Source organism: Aythya ferina, assembly GCF_964211825.1.
Source record: "Aythya ferina genome assembly, chromosome: 25".
Lineage (NCBI taxonomy): Eukaryota > Metazoa > Chordata > Aves > Anseriformes > Anatidae > Aythya > Aythya ferina.
This window is the reverse complement of record NC_140323.1, coordinates 5,455,889-5,471,052: the sequence shown is the minus strand read 5'-3', so window position 1 is coordinate 5,471,052 and position 15,164 is coordinate 5,455,889. Positions and strand designations below refer to the sequence as shown.

The following is a 15,164-nucleotide window of genomic DNA, read 5'->3' as shown; positions in this document are numbered from 1 at the left end:
TGCCATTCCCTTAACACCACCCCACCACAAAGAGGCCACCACCCCCTCACGAGACCCAGCCACAGTGGCTACAGCCCCTGGCACTCACCGTCAGACGGGGTACCTCCAGATAAAGATGAAATGCTCTTCCCTCTCCATGAAAGGGAAGAAACGAAGACAATTTTGGCAGCATTGCTAAAAAGAATGCCACGGGGCATTCCTGGGCAGGCACCCTACCAGGTGACAGGCTGGGGTGACCTGCTCGAGGTGGGATTCACCGGGCCCTGCTTCCACCGTTACCATGGGGACACCGCTCGGCACCGCGCGTGAAACACTCCATTCGTTTATTGATTGAGCTGCCGTCAAATTCAATCACAAGTGAAAATGGATTTTTTAATGCGACTATTAGCTGCTTTTGAAAGGCAAATTGAGTTCAGTTATACCGAGTCAGCCATCAAAAAACAATTTGCCATCAGCCAGACAGTCCGGCCAGGCAGCGGGTCTGGGGAGAGCTGCAGCAGGGAAGAGAGGCTGCTCATGACGGATGGAGGCGGCTCTGCTCACAAACATTTCAGGAAGGGACTGAGAGGAAATAAGGGTTTTCTCCTCACAAGTAATGGAGTGGATGAGGTCAGGCCTTGAAGTGCTGCCTTGGATGCAGCCCCACATTTCTGTGACACAACAGGGCTTGAAAGCCACTGCCTGTCCTGGAAAGGTTCAAAGGACAGAAAAGTGAGCGATGGGGTTCATCACAAAGCCTCACGCTGGGCTTCAGGATGAGCAACACAAAGGCTTTCCCCAGACACAAGGGCACATGTGAGAAGCTCAGATGAGAAGGATGAGGGGTACGATAAAACCTGAGGGTACCAAGAGAACACAATGGGCTCCTGTCCACACCAAGGAGACCAACAAAGTCAAGCCAAAACAACATCACCCACCTCCACACCGCCCCACATCTGACACAATTCAACAAAATTCATTTTCTCCTATCTGCTGGAAAATAAGAGTTTTCCCTTACTGATTAGGAAGCAGATTCTCATTACTGTGTTAAGCTAGGATCAATATTGCAGCAAGTCTAAAATCAGCCCAGTCTGGTGAGGTGCTGAGCACATCAGTTTCCCCAAATCAGGGAGCGAACAGTGCCTGGTGGGAACAGCCAGCCTTGCTCCAGGATAGCTTCACAGGGGCTTAGAGGTGGCAATGGAGGACTGTGGTGGGACAGGAAAAAACAGCATTTTGCTAAAGCCCAAAATTCATGTAAAACTATGTAATCTGGGGCCAGAGTGACCTGTATACATGCCTACATGTAAAAGTACTGTATATAAAAACTTTTGAAAATACATACAATATAAATTTTTCTACCAAGATCAAGGACTGTAATATAGACCATTAATTATAAACACTGTTTCTAGAACCTCTGGGAACCTTAAAAAAACATCAGAACAGTAAAAAGGCTCAAATCCAATAGTCCTCTCAATCCCATGAACACATTTACAGGCATTATTAAACACTTGCAAGAGCAGTCCAGGAATTTCTACTGCAGCATAATCCAAAGAGATCTGTTTTCAAAGACTCTGTGCTTCCCACAAATCTTGTAGTCTCAGCTAATGAGAGCTTAACCACATGTTTTTGGTGGATGAAATTATGTCATTTTGCAATTATTATTATTCAAACATTATTTATTTAACCTGCAGCCACATTATATTGACTGCAGAATTGCTGTCATTTTTACTTTTGATGGCTCACTTATTGAGCTGTGCTTAAGAAATTGTGTTTGATGTTCCCAGCACAGAAGACGGTTTTTTTACCTGCACATCCACTGCCCCTCCCCAGCAAAGCCAACATCTCTGCTTCAGGGCTGGTAGTATTTGATATTTCGTGCCCAAAACAGGACCATTTACAGCCCTTTCACGCATTTTCTTCCTGTATTGGTCAAGTTTGGGGAATTTAGGTTATTACTTCAATAAAAAGCACAATGCACTAAAGACTTCCAGATACCAAAAGAAGATAAAATAGGTCTTTGCATTCTGTCCTACTCTTCTGAAAGCTCATATTAAAGAGCTGCAGAGGTGAGGCAGCAGCTGAGGGTCTCCATGCACCCCAGAAAGTCAAAATACAGAGGTACCAAACAACCTTGTACTGCAAACCCTTCTATAAGAGAGGCTACAGTGAAGCAGCAGGATGGGTCACAGACACCCGATCCCTGCTTTTTGAAGCAAAATAACCATCCAGGTGCACATTTCCCAATGTCTGAATGCCACCAGGGTAAAAAGGATAAAAGGAAAATCTGCCCTCCCTGGCTTTCCTAGTCCTGGTTCTTTTCTCATGCACCCCTGCCCTGAAGCCTGGAGAGCTGTATTTACATAACAGCAAATCCAATACTCTCCTTTGCCTTTCCACCTCCTTCTTCCTCTTTTCCTCCCCGCCCCCCCTTAATTTTCCCCAAATGCAAAGGATGATGAAGTCATCTCTCCTCCAGTGTTAAAACATCTGCCTGGAGAAGCTTGCAGTGCAATGCAACATATTTTAATCACTGCTACTGCAGAGAAGAAAAAAAAAAAGTCACTAAACAGGGATGTGCTTCCCCCACCCCCACCCCAAAAAAAAAAAAAAAAAAAAAAAAAAAAAAAAAAAAGAAAAGAAACAGCACTGACAAGCAGACTGGAGGCAGCTTCCCCAAAAGCCTTGCAAGGCAGACAGCACCAGAATACAGAGCTCACTAGGAAAGGGAGGGATTTCAAGAATGAGATCAGGGAAAGATTAATTGCATACACCAAGGGCATGAAGGTATCAAGTCAAGATCTCTATATCCTCAAAGCCAGAGACAACTCACACCAAGATACTGTATAGGCCTACTTGCCCATTCTTTTGGGTCTACCAACATTTATTGAAGGTGAAGTACCTGCAGACCCCTTACACCTACTGTGACACAGAAGGAAAGGTGGGTGGGAAGAGGAAGTCATCTTTGAGAATAATGTTAAGACTAAATGACCAATTTACATTCACAAGTTTTGAGAAATCAGCAGGCTCTCTGGGAGCCAACATGCAGAGGGAACAAAGGCTTACTCTCAAAGCTGAGAAAGAGTGGCCAACCCTAGACAGAGGCAGTGATGCTGCCACTCCAGAAGGAAGCCCAGGTTGTTGCAGGGAGGGTCTGAAAGCATTCAAATACAGTTCAGTGTGGGCAATGGCATAGCCCTTACCTGAGCCTCAGCTCCTGAAGAAAGCAGACTGACAAGGGAATGGGTCTTATTCTCTTAAGATTCAAGAGGGGCTCATTGCCTCCCTTGTTCGTCGCTTTGAAACTTTCACTGTGAAATATTAGTGGCAGGCAGCCTCTAGCCTCTCTAAGATGTTCACTGCAGCAAACAGAGATTTTAGAAATTTGAAATAAAACCCTGATCACAATTGTCACTATTCCCATCTTGCTCTTCAAGCCCAAAGGGAGCCCATGCCTAACCACGAACAAATAGCACCTTTAACAGGACCTTGCATGGCAAGAAACTAAATGCAGACACCTGGGGAGCCTGTTCAGCTGCTTCACTGGAGCTAGGATGACAGGTTGTTTATAGCAGCTCACAGAAAGGCTGTGCAAAACAAACAGAAGGGTACCTTCCTTCCACCTCCCTTCCCATTGAATTTCAAGGGAAAACCTGATGTCTTTCTAAACATTTCAAGTTTTCAAAATAGGAAAACATAGCATTGTCTGTGATAAATGGAGTTTGGCAGCTGTTCGGGACAGGTATGGCACTTACAGCTGTGGGAAACCGGCCCAGAACCTTCAGATGCTGCAAAGACACAAAAAGCTGATGTTCCCCTGCAGGCAGGCAGGGAGGTCCTAAGTCCACATTTTCATTTACAGTTATTTGTCAGCAGTGTTCTGCTGACAAACTGGCCCCATCCATTTTGCCAGCAAGACCTCTTCCAAAGCAATTGCTCAGAAGGATCATATTTGCTGCCTTTTATCCTACTTGAGTGTGAAGGCACACAAGTGAGCAGCAGGTACCTTTCTAAAGCAAATAACACACCCAGATGTGGTCTAAATCCATCTACACACAAAGAGTAGGCTAAAATACCTGGAGCACACAGATGTCACCATCCACCTCGAGGAAAAAAAATGGATACACTAGAAATCATGCCAGTTGTGGATATTCTGGGTCATTCCTGAAAGGTCACTTCCCTCCCCATTGTGGGTTTCCACCTAGTTGTATCTGCCAGGGAAAGAGAGAAAAATATCACCCTGGGGCTCTCCAAGATGGAATTAGTCCTTCAAATTTACCCTTTTGGGCACGTGCCTACACACATGGAGGGAGCACACAGTCATCTCTGCAACACACTGCATACTCCCATTCCTCAAGAAGCCCAGATCTAGTGTTGACAAGGTCACACACAAGAAGAAAACTCACCCAAGGCTAACGGGAGGCAGAGAATTGAAAGATTAGTCACCATCCAGATGTCTGCATTCAAAGGGAAAGAGAGAAGCGCTGGAAAAAAAAAAGACCAGCTGATGAGGGGTGGAGGACATGAGACACAAAATGGTATGGGACCCAGACTCTGGTATTCAGTCCCTGTCTGCTTCCAAGCCACATGGCATCTGCTTTCCTCTGTGTGCCCCCATTTCACCTCTTGGTCTCTGTCTCCTCCTAGGGGCACCAGAAGCTCTTTGAGGCTAGCAAGGGAGAATTCTCCCAAGCATGGCCAACTCCCCCTGGAGTACCAAGCCAGCAAGGTCCAAGGGATAGCTGGCTGTCCCAACTCTTCAAAGAACCCTGAGAGGTTTCTTCTCAGCTATTACCCATCTTGCAGGACACAGGAGAGTGTTTCCCAGCAGATCAGCCAGTTTACTTGGAGCATCAGTGTTTACCTAAGCAAATTGCTTGGGAAGTTCTGTGCATAGTAGGAGAGTTGGCTAGCAGAAGTTGTCTGAGAAATGGAGAGAAAAAAAAACACACAGGCAGCACTGAGGGCAGTGAAGAGGATGGCTAAAGGCATCTGGACTCCCCAAGGACATGGTTGCCATTGTAGTGGGTTTACATGGCAAGGTTTTGGTAGAAGGAGGTGGCTTCTGTGAGAAGAATCCAGAAGCTGCCCAATGTTAGATAAAGGCCAGTTTCAGCTGGCTTCAAAGAGACCCGCTGCTGCTCAGAGCTGAACCAATAAGCAATGTTGTTTGTGCCTCTGTCAGAACATAATTAAGAAATAGAAAAACAACAACAACAAACTGCTGCACAAGAGCAGCTGGGAGAATGAGGAGGGAGAAACAGACTTGCAGACTCCAAAGTCAGTGAAGAAGGGAGAGGAGGTGCTCCAGGCACTGGAGCTGAGGTTCCCCTGCAGCCAGTGGAGAGGCCCCTGGTGGAGCAGGCTGTTCCCCTGCAGCCCATGGTGTACCACATCAGAGCAGATTTCTGTGTTGCAGCCTTTGGAGGAGCATGGGGATATGCCCTGAAGGAGGCTGTGGACCGTGGAGAACCCCTGCTGGAGCAGGTTCAAGGCCAGACCTGACCTGTAGCCCATGGAGAGGGGACTGCACAGGAGCGGGTGACCTAGCAGGAGCTGCTGCCCATGGGGGATACATGTTGGAGCAGTTTGGATGGACCCCATGGTATGGATCTGTATTTGGAGCAGTTCTTGAAAAGCTGCTGCCTGCAGGAAGCCCGTGCGGGATCAGTTTGGGAAGAACTGCATCCCATGGGAGGGATCCCATACTGGAGCAGGGGAAGAGAATGACTGAGAAGGAGCAGCAGAGTTGAAGTACTCTAGACTAAACACAACCCCCATTCCCCCATGCCACTCAGGGGGAAGGACGTGAAAGAGGGTAATGGGGGGAAAGTGTTTTTGGCTTCTTTCCTTTGTTTCTTACGTCTCTAGCTTGTTAGTAATAGGCAATACGTTTTACTAATCTCCATACTCTGATACCCTGAGTCTGTTTTACACATCACAATAACTGTAGAGTGATCTCCCCACCCTTATCTCAACCCTTGAGACTGTTGCATGTTATTTTCTGCCTCTTTCCCTTTGACAAGAGGGAGTGAGAGAGCTGTTCTGGTGGAGCTCAGCTGCCCACCTGAGTAAAACCAACACAGTTCTCCATGAGTAGTTATTCCTGGTCTTAGTGCCTTTGTCAACATCACTTACTGCATATGCAAATAGGACCATACTCCTACAATTACATGGCAATCAGAGGCAAATTACATTCTCGCTGTTTACTTTCAGTATATTTAATTAATCTGGTTATTAGATGATTAATGAAGCTTGTTTGGTGAAAAACTCATAGCGTTTACAGCAAGAGCTCACACATGCCCACAGCTGGCATCTGGCTCCACAAAACTGTGCCAGAGGCAACCAGTCCAAACCTTATTCCAGGGACCAGCAGAGCTGGGCTAAGACTGCAACCTAACCCACGGCTCAGAGGTGTTCAGGATTCAGGTTCTCCAGTAAGCCCTCCACGTCAGCAATGCCAAACTGGTCCCTCTGCTCAAGGCAACCGCCAAAATCAACCCACAGAGCATGCAATAAGCATGGTGAGTACAGAGACACATGACAGATCTCTCCAAAGGGCTCGGGCTCATTTTTACAAGAAAGTACTCAAAGACATTGGGGCAAGCACATGATGGTACAAAACACCATCAATCTGTGCTATCTCTATCTCCAACCCCTAACCTTAAACTTAAAAATAAATATGACCCTGATGAAAGAATAAATCGACAAAAAGTCCCCCCAAATCCTGCTAACAACGGAAGCATTTTGGTAGACCTGAACATGCTTTGGGAGCCTTTATGCAACCCCAGACACAACAGGATCTGTGTATTCACACTCTCCAAATACTAACAAACCTAACCCTAACCCTACCATAAACATAACCCTAATTATATCCATGAAAAACACATATGTTGCCACTTTCCCCCATCAAAAAGTGCTCTTAACAAAATCCTTCAGGTACACCTGGACTCCCTTTGGGAGCTTTTACGCCACCCCACACACAACAGGACTCTGTGCCTTCTCTCTAGGTGCTATCTTGTTGCCTCATATCTACTGGACATCCCTCCAGCTCCATCTTCCCTCCCATACTGACTTCCCTGGACAGCCTGTGCTCCTCGAAGTTCACTCTTGCTTGTATTTGGTTAACCTACCAATAATTAAGTGAGATGTTCCTCTATTATCAAATTGCTCTACCATGATCGGGAAAGAATGAGGAGAACTAATTAACAATATCACTTTCTTACTCCAGGTTTTCCGGTTCTTGTATGGGGTTCCCATAGCAACCAGTACAAAAGCTGATAATTGTGTGTGGTTTTTATAGGGTTTTAAGTGCCGTTCCTTCCCTTTGTTATCCCCATCAGATAACAAAGGCTCTGCGAGGAATGCGGCGTAACTCCGGGCTCAGGAGAGGGATTTCTATGCAGTCAGGAGGAATGAAAATGTACTGCAAGTGAAGTGTGTAGGGTGACAGGTCCTACTCGTTCACTTCAGACACCTGGAGAGCAGTTATCTTGGGAGGGGACGCACAGTCTGAGGACGCACCGACACAAGTCCCCGGCCTGGTGTTCCTCTATCAAAGACTTCCATGATTCATATCAGCCCCATCTCCACAAGGAGCAGACCTCTGCGGAGTGAACAGTTTCACAGGGGGCTGTACCAATTTTCACAGCATCCCAGCATACAAGCACCCCGCGTCAGAGGCTGTCTGCAGGGCTTTGGCTTGCTACTTGCAGTGCCAGGACGTACCGAGCACTGCAGGACTGGGCTAGTGCCCCTAAAGGCTTCACCTCAGCATAGACATGAAGCAAACTGGGCACACACCAGTGCAGACATCAGCTCAAGATCTGTTGAGGTCCCTGTGCTGGAACGCAGTTCAGCACCATTCACCCTCCATCCTGTCCCTTTTCCTAAGCACCAAGGTTTTTTTCTGCTTTGTGTTTTTGACGAGAAACCTTTGCATTTAAATAAAGAATAAAGCCTGGGTTCTGAACTCTGCATCAGAGTAGAACAATGTTTTAATGAATTAAATGTATTCTAAACCAAGTGTAACTTCTTAGCACTCAAAAAATTGAGCAAGAATAACTTAAAGAAAAAGCTAACAATCCAACTTGTTTCATCAGTCTCTGGCTGAGAACTGGCCGCAGGCCAATCAATTATCTCGAATTTTTTCAATATTCAACTCTCCTCCAACAGCCAGCTTCCAGGCTGTGAATTGTAGGTGAGCGGTTCCTCCTGTGACAGCCACTTTCATTTCGTACCAGTTTGCAGCGTTGTGGCTTCCCCAGAGCAATGCAGGCCCAGAGGCCATGCACAGCAAGGGAGCAAGGCACGATGCACTGGCTGGCACGGTCAGTGTTGGTGCTGGGGGTTTTGGAGGGACACTGGCTGTTTGACATCCAGTAGCAGCATTTACAGACTCAAACACAGCCCAAATGGCAAGGAGTAGCCACCAAAGGCTACTCCCAAGGATCCAAAAAGATCAGGAAAAACCTCCCAAAACCCAAACCCAGCCACCCCCATCTGCCATCAGCACGCAGCAAAGCGCGCCTTGTCACAGAGACCAGCTGCCTGCAGCTGATAGGCAAAGACCCAGCGTGCATGCAGATGTTTGCTGTGCATGGCAGGGAAACCTTGGGGGTGGGAGGCTGCAGGGATGAGCCCTCAGCTGTTCTGCTCCAGGCTGAACTCACCCTGCACCGCCTCCCCCTCGGCTACCCCACGGCCTTTGCCCAGGGTGCAGGACCGAAGGATGCTGTGAGGGGAGTGATGCTGAGGACAGAGGGCTGGTCCTGCACACAGCCCACACACACACTGTGGTTATGCTGCTGCTGAAAGTCACACACACAAAATCCGGGCCTTCAGGCACCTGAAGCTCACACACCTCCACTTGAGACACACCTTGCCACTATCCACAACAATGCAGGAGCCCTTCCTCTGTCTCTGGTCTACCCAGCATCCTGGGGAGAACATTCAAGCTAGCAGAAACCCCCCCTGCCCATCCAGGCTTCTTCCCCTACTCTAGAATTGTTTTCATTTCCCCCTTCCCCTCCCCCCTTCTTTTTTATTCTCAATAAAAACATAATTACAGGCTTTTAAAAAAAGCAAATTATAGTGACATACTTTAATTATCTCCAAGCAATGGAGGACTAAATTACACAGTCAGGGAATCGGAGGTTACCTAAAAATAAAAGCAAGAAGCTTCATTAAATGCTAATTGCAGCTTTTGCTGCTGAAGTGAGATTTCAACACAATCTGCCATTGACTCACTCGGCCATACAAGAGAATATTGCCACTGGGGACCAACCCTCACGTATGTGCCACACGCTCACCTCCCAGCCATGGGCCCTGGCTGCTGGGGATGCTTCGCAGAGAGGAACCAGGCAGTGGGCACGGGGGTGCTTCCACCTCCCACTGGGGGCCCCTGTCCCCCTGGGACGGCTCGGAGACATCATCTGCCTCCTCAGCAGCACTGATGCACTCACCACAGCTTTCCAGCCTCCTCCCTGGCTTCCCACAATCCAGGAGAATCACACTCAAAGTCTCCATTTGTGTCTTCGAAGCTCCCAGTGGCCCCACAAGGGCCTGCTGCTCCAGGACAAATTCAGCTGGCAATGGCTCTCAGTAGGAGAAGCACTTTCTAGCGCAGAGATGAGCTCAACCTGCTCACTGCAGAGCTGGTCTCCCACGAAATGAACCACAGCAAATGTCACAAGCTCTGCTGCCTTCTCCTCTGAGTGCCAGTGGCACCTTGCTGCAAGCAGCACTCGGATCTCCTGAGGCCAGACTGGGACCGTGCAGCTCTGCCCACAGGCCAGAACTGGGTGCAGGCCTGTCATGGAGCAAGGGAGGAACCACTTGAGCTCCATCCTCCACCTGCCTGCTCCAGCCCTGCTCCCCGCATCCCCTTGCTCCAGATTTCCTTACTCAGGGGTTCTCCTGTGGCTTTGACAGGCGGGCTCCAAACCCGAGCGGCTGGGGAGCAAGAGATGAGACTGAGAAATCTACAGAGAAGTGGTTTGATTTTATTTTTTCCATTTCCTATAGAGTTGGCCTAATTGTGTCACTAGAGTCTGTAATTTGCCTCTCACAGAACAGAGTTAATGACAGGCTCCACGCTGATGCCTCACATACAGGCTGGGGACATGCACACACACACACACACACAACGGGACCCAACGCACCACTGGCAGGGTGGTGGGACCCCAAAAGCTCCCAGGAACAAGGGGGAGCTCAGGAAAGGAACTCCCCATCACAGCTGAGTGGGGGAGATACGAGCAGGAGAACCTTGGAGTTGGTGCTACAGCAGGTTTTCTGCCCCACTTCTCAGCATGCCATTAAAAGGGAAGAAATGTACAGGTGAACCGCTTGAGGAACTCAAGCAGTTATTGTCATTTAAATTCAGCAGTCCTTCACGAGAATAAGGGAAAAAACAGGTAAGTGCTTTTAAGCTGCGAAGGACAAGAGGAGAACAACAGCACAGATTTTGGTACAAGCACCTTATTAAAAATTTACATGAAGTGCCAAAACCTAGGAATTCCCCCACCAGATCACTCAGTATCTACTCTGCTCCTCTTGCCCTCAAACATGTCAAGCAAAGCTGAAACTCAATCCTAAGAGATGCAAACCAGCTCCCGAACCTGCCCCAACAGCAGCAGCTATCACCTCTCTGCAGATAGCAGCACCAGAGCCTGCCTAGGTCTGTGTCACTCTAAGTCCATCTCAATTGCTTATAGACTGCTCCCTTTTAATTAGCTTTCATAATCAAATAAGTGTCTAGAATTAAACGGCACTGCATCAGGAAATGCCATACAAAATTAACCAACCATGTTCAGAGGTCACTGCATCCACCACTGAAACACATCCAGCCCTGGGAGGGATGCAGCTCTGCCAGCACATGGACACAGTGCCAGTAGGGGTAGGTTGGAGCTGATAAAAATGGGGCCAATTAAAATTCTGTTCCAAGACCAGTGAGGTTGGCTTTGTACAAATATTTTGCATATCTACTTAAGAGCCTCTTTATATTATTTAAGCTAAAGTCTGTAAAGAATAAGACTGAATCACTGTAAAGCACACTTACACCAAAATAAGTACCCACATGAGGACTCTCTTGATTTAAAACTCCATCAGATCCATCGGGAAATCAGGGTAGCTATTGCGCTTAAATAGGGCCTGATGCAAGAGGGGAACATGAATCTACTTGAAACTATAATAGATTTGGCCAAGTGACTTCTTCTCCAAGCATCAAAGGTGCCCCCTTGGGAAGCACCATCCCAGATATTGAAGGCCAGACCCCACCACCTCTCACACCAAGCCATAGTTCCTGGGGCCACTGCTCGTGCTGTGCCCTGCGTCCCTCCACAGACCACCAGAGCACAGACATGCCTGGGGGATCTGCTGGGTGGCAGCACAGTCATTCCCTGGCCACAGCCTCTCTGGAGGGCTCAGAGCATCCCTCCTCATAGGAGCTGCAAGGGGAAGAAGAGGAATGCTGTAATTAAAGTGGAATCAGCCTTTCCAGTCATTGTCAGGAAGAGCTTGGGGTGGAAGGCTGCTTGTAAAAACAGCAGAGCAGTAACAAAGCTAGGAATGACACCAGAGACATCGACTTGGGTTTTCTGGGAGCCCTGTGAACCAGGCAGCATTTCACATCTGATCCGACAGTGATGAACGCAGTGGGAATGGAGCAGTTCTTCCTCCTGAGAAGCTCTTTTGACAAGTGTGATCTTATGAAAGTTTCAGGCGTTTCATTATATTTCTTTTTCTTCTTTAACTCCTGCCTTCAAGCCCTGCTCTGTCCTCCCTGCATCAGCAGGGACAGGCTTGGTTCCCTGGCACTGATTGATAGCTGAAGGTCCCTGCAGTACTTGGAGTGACACCAAGACCTCCCCTCCCCGGGGCACACAGCCAGAGGCACAGACTGTGGGGCTGCAGTTAATACACAAATAGGTCTAGAAACATGCAAAACAGTGCGATAGCTTCTCCTGGGCTCAGAGAGGGAATACATGGGTATTTTGCACTGGTAGGAACACACGTAAAGAGATGGGAAGAAATCCTTGCTGCTTCAGAGGTTGCGACACCACAAGCAGCCCCAATGTCGCTGCAGAGCACGCAGCAAGCTGCTCAGAAAAACAGAGCCAGCCCAACTCTCTGGGCCAGCAGCACCTTTTCCTGCCTCCTTTGCCCACCTCTCATTTGCCCTCAAGTGAAAAGAGGAGCTTGGACCTACCTCTCCTTACACTGCAGTAAACAAGCAGAGTCACCCGTTTCCAAGTGTCTTTCCACAGCACAGGGACATGGACACCATCAGCAACCACACCAAAGCTCCCAAAACAGGCAAAAGCAAGGCTCAGAACAGCCACCTACCCTGTGCATCGGGCTGTGCTGTCCCAAGAGGCAGGCTGGAGCCTGGGGTAAGCAGGCAGGGCAGGGCTGCTCTCGTTAGCTGGTGACTCCCTAATTAACCCATGTGAGTCTTGATAAGGATGGTGGAGCTGGCCCTGCCTCTAAAGGGAGAAAAGAAGAGGAAATCCCTTCCTTTGCACTGTGTCATCCTCCAGCCTCAACCCACACCTCGGGGAAGAGCAAACACAAAGGACTCAGCCCGTTCTGCCCGATTCTGCCCCAAGCACTGAGCACCAGCTACAGCACGAGCCCTGACACGCTGTGCCAGCGTGGTGCTGAGCTCTCCTTCTGGCCTTGTCCCGGCCCCTCGCGAGGACCCACGTGGAGGGGAAGGGTGCTGAGCCCTGCCTGGGAGCGCTCAGCCACCAGAACCTTCCCCGCTGACCAAAACCAAGTCACCTCCTGGGGGCTGGACTGAACAGGCACCAAGAGACAGCAAACGCCGAGTGCAAAACCATGGTCTTTTATTAGAAATCTCCTCGTATAAAAATGATCATGCTCTACACAGTCATCGAATAATTCATAAACATCCAGGCACTGAACTTTGTATTTTTTCTTTTTTTTTTTTTTTTTTGACTGGTCAGTACATAAAGCAGACATATTTCAATCCATATGATCATCACGTACATTAATTAACCACCTATAGAAATCAGCACTTTGAACACAGTCTAGGTTTTATTTTATTTTATTTCGTTGTCTCTTTTTTATTTAAATTTTATGTATTTTTTATTTATTTTTCCTTTTTGCAACATATAGAATTTGGTAGGATAAGGGAGAGTGAAGAGTGACAGAGGAATACAGGAACAAAAGAAAATGAGGGATAAAAAATTTAAAAAAAAAAAAAAAAGGCAGAAACCAGAAGGTGCTGCACAACCACAAACAATCTCACAAATTCCAGAAAAGGGAAAATGTTGGGTCATTTTTTGTTTTCTCGTTTTTTCTTTTTTTTTTTTTTTTTGCCAAGATACAGAAAAAATAAACAAAGCCTTGCTGCAGTCCATCAGCTCTTCCCCACATTTCATCCCCCCCTGCTCAACTGTTCCTCTTCCTCCGTGGGGAGGCATGCATCATCACGGTGGTCGGTGATTTCTTTTTATTATTTATTTGTTGTTTTGTTTTTTTTTTTGCTGCTGTTGAACATCATCATCCCCAGGAGCTCTGCCCCCAGCCCGTCCAGGAGCAGGACCCCGCTGCCACCTCCCTGTCCCATCCCACTCCCCTGCAGCGCCGTGCCACGAGGGATGCAGCTCAGCTCCCTCCCGCTTCGCGGCAGCCGCAGCCTCCCTCCGTGCCAGGCGGTTGCGATCCCTGGAGTTAAATCGCGTGGTTGCTGTAGCTGACGTAGGTCTGTTTGGTAGCCAGCGCTGGAAAGAGAGACAAGTCTCGCATGTATGGGTGACAAAACCTGCCCGTCCTTTCTGGCTCCCATCCCGTGCCCCCCATCTGGCCAGGGAGATGCTGGTGGGGACACGGCCTGGTGTTTGCTCGTGGATCTGGCCAGCCTTGGCACCGGGGACAGTCCCTCTGAGGACCCTGAGCCGTGCCAGAAGAGCTGAGCCCCTGGGGGCTCTCTAAAGACAGATTGCCATGAAGAGAGACCCCGGGAAGTGCCACGAGCCCCAGGATGCATCCTCATATTCCCATTCCCTTCCCTCAAGCTGGACAAACCCACAGATGCTCCACTCTCCCAACACCTCCTCTTGCCCCAGTCCTTCACGAGCCTGGCAGAGCCAGGAAAATGCCAGATAATAACTTCTGCTCCCTGCAGGGCTGTGCTGCTGCCCTTGGGCTGCAGCGTGTCACTTGCTTTTAGTGGCAGCCACAGGTCAGGGAGAGGAGGTGGCAGCAGCTTGCAGCACCCTGGCTCCTCTCGGTGCTCTGGCTGGGCACAATGCTCTGAAGAGACCTTGCCACCAGGTCCCCGCAGACCACGGGGCTCAGCAGGCACACAGACACCTCCAGCCAAGGACATGAGGCGAGACACAGAGGTCAGGACACCACAAGCAGCACAAATGCATCCTTTACAAGCCCAGTGGGCTCTACCATCCACACGGGAGAGCGAAGACGCCAGCAGCTCCCCCTCCCAGTGCTCTGTGTCCACCTCGGTGCCTCGCTGACAAATGAACCTTGCTGGAGATTGCAGACTGGGTTTCCCAGCTAACAATTAGATAGGCCATACGAAATTAGAGCTGACAGAGCTATTTGTTAGCTGCAATGTTTTTGTAGCCAATCTGCCCATATCAAAGCCCCGTGAATTATTTATTCTGCTGTTTATTTCAGGATCCGTGACCCACCAGTGACAGAGTGAAGAACAGACCCTCCGTGCCTCCCACCCTGGCAGCGATGCTGTGCCCAGCTTGCAGCCTTGGCAAGCCACTGCACACCCAGCTCCCGTAATCCCTATGCGAGACACATCCAAGCCGGAGATCCGGCAGACAGGAGGCTCAGCTCTCCCTGCTCCCGGCACCTATGAGCCTCGGGGGCTCCTGCTACAAGTCCTGAGTGGGAGAAAGATGCTGAGTTCAGCAGAGAGGAAGTGCCTGCAGCACAGTCAGGCACTGGGACGGGTTGCCCAGGGAGGTGGGGGAGTCCCCGTCCCTGGGGGTGCTCAAGGAGAGGTTGGGGCTGGTGCATGGGGACACGGCTCAGTGGTGACAGTGGTGGCAGGGGGATAGTTGGACCAGATGATTTTGGAGGGCTTTTCCAACCCTAACGATTCTGTGATTTCCCATTCCAGCCACCCATCAGCATTTCCCATGGGACAGCACACACGGGCTTGCAGAACATATGGAGGGAGTAGG

At 49.0% G+C, this 15,164-nt stretch overlaps 1 protein-coding gene across 2 annotated transcripts in view; it reads right to left on the bottom strand.

Moving 5' to 3' along the window:
• Positions 1-12,810: 12,810 nt before the first annotated feature.
• The window catches only part of GRM4 (glutamate metabotropic receptor 4), a 44,565-nt gene continuing 42,211 nt past the window's right edge, over positions 12,811-15,164 (bottom strand). For both annotated transcript variants that reach the window (XM_084498019.1, XM_084498020.1), the window contains exon 11: positions 12,811-13,727. In XM_084498019.1, coding sequence (XP_084354145.1) covers positions 13,678-13,727 — 50 coding nt within the window. In that variant the 3' untranslated portion in view covers positions 12,811-13,677. The remainder of the gene's footprint in view (positions 13,728-15,164) is intronic.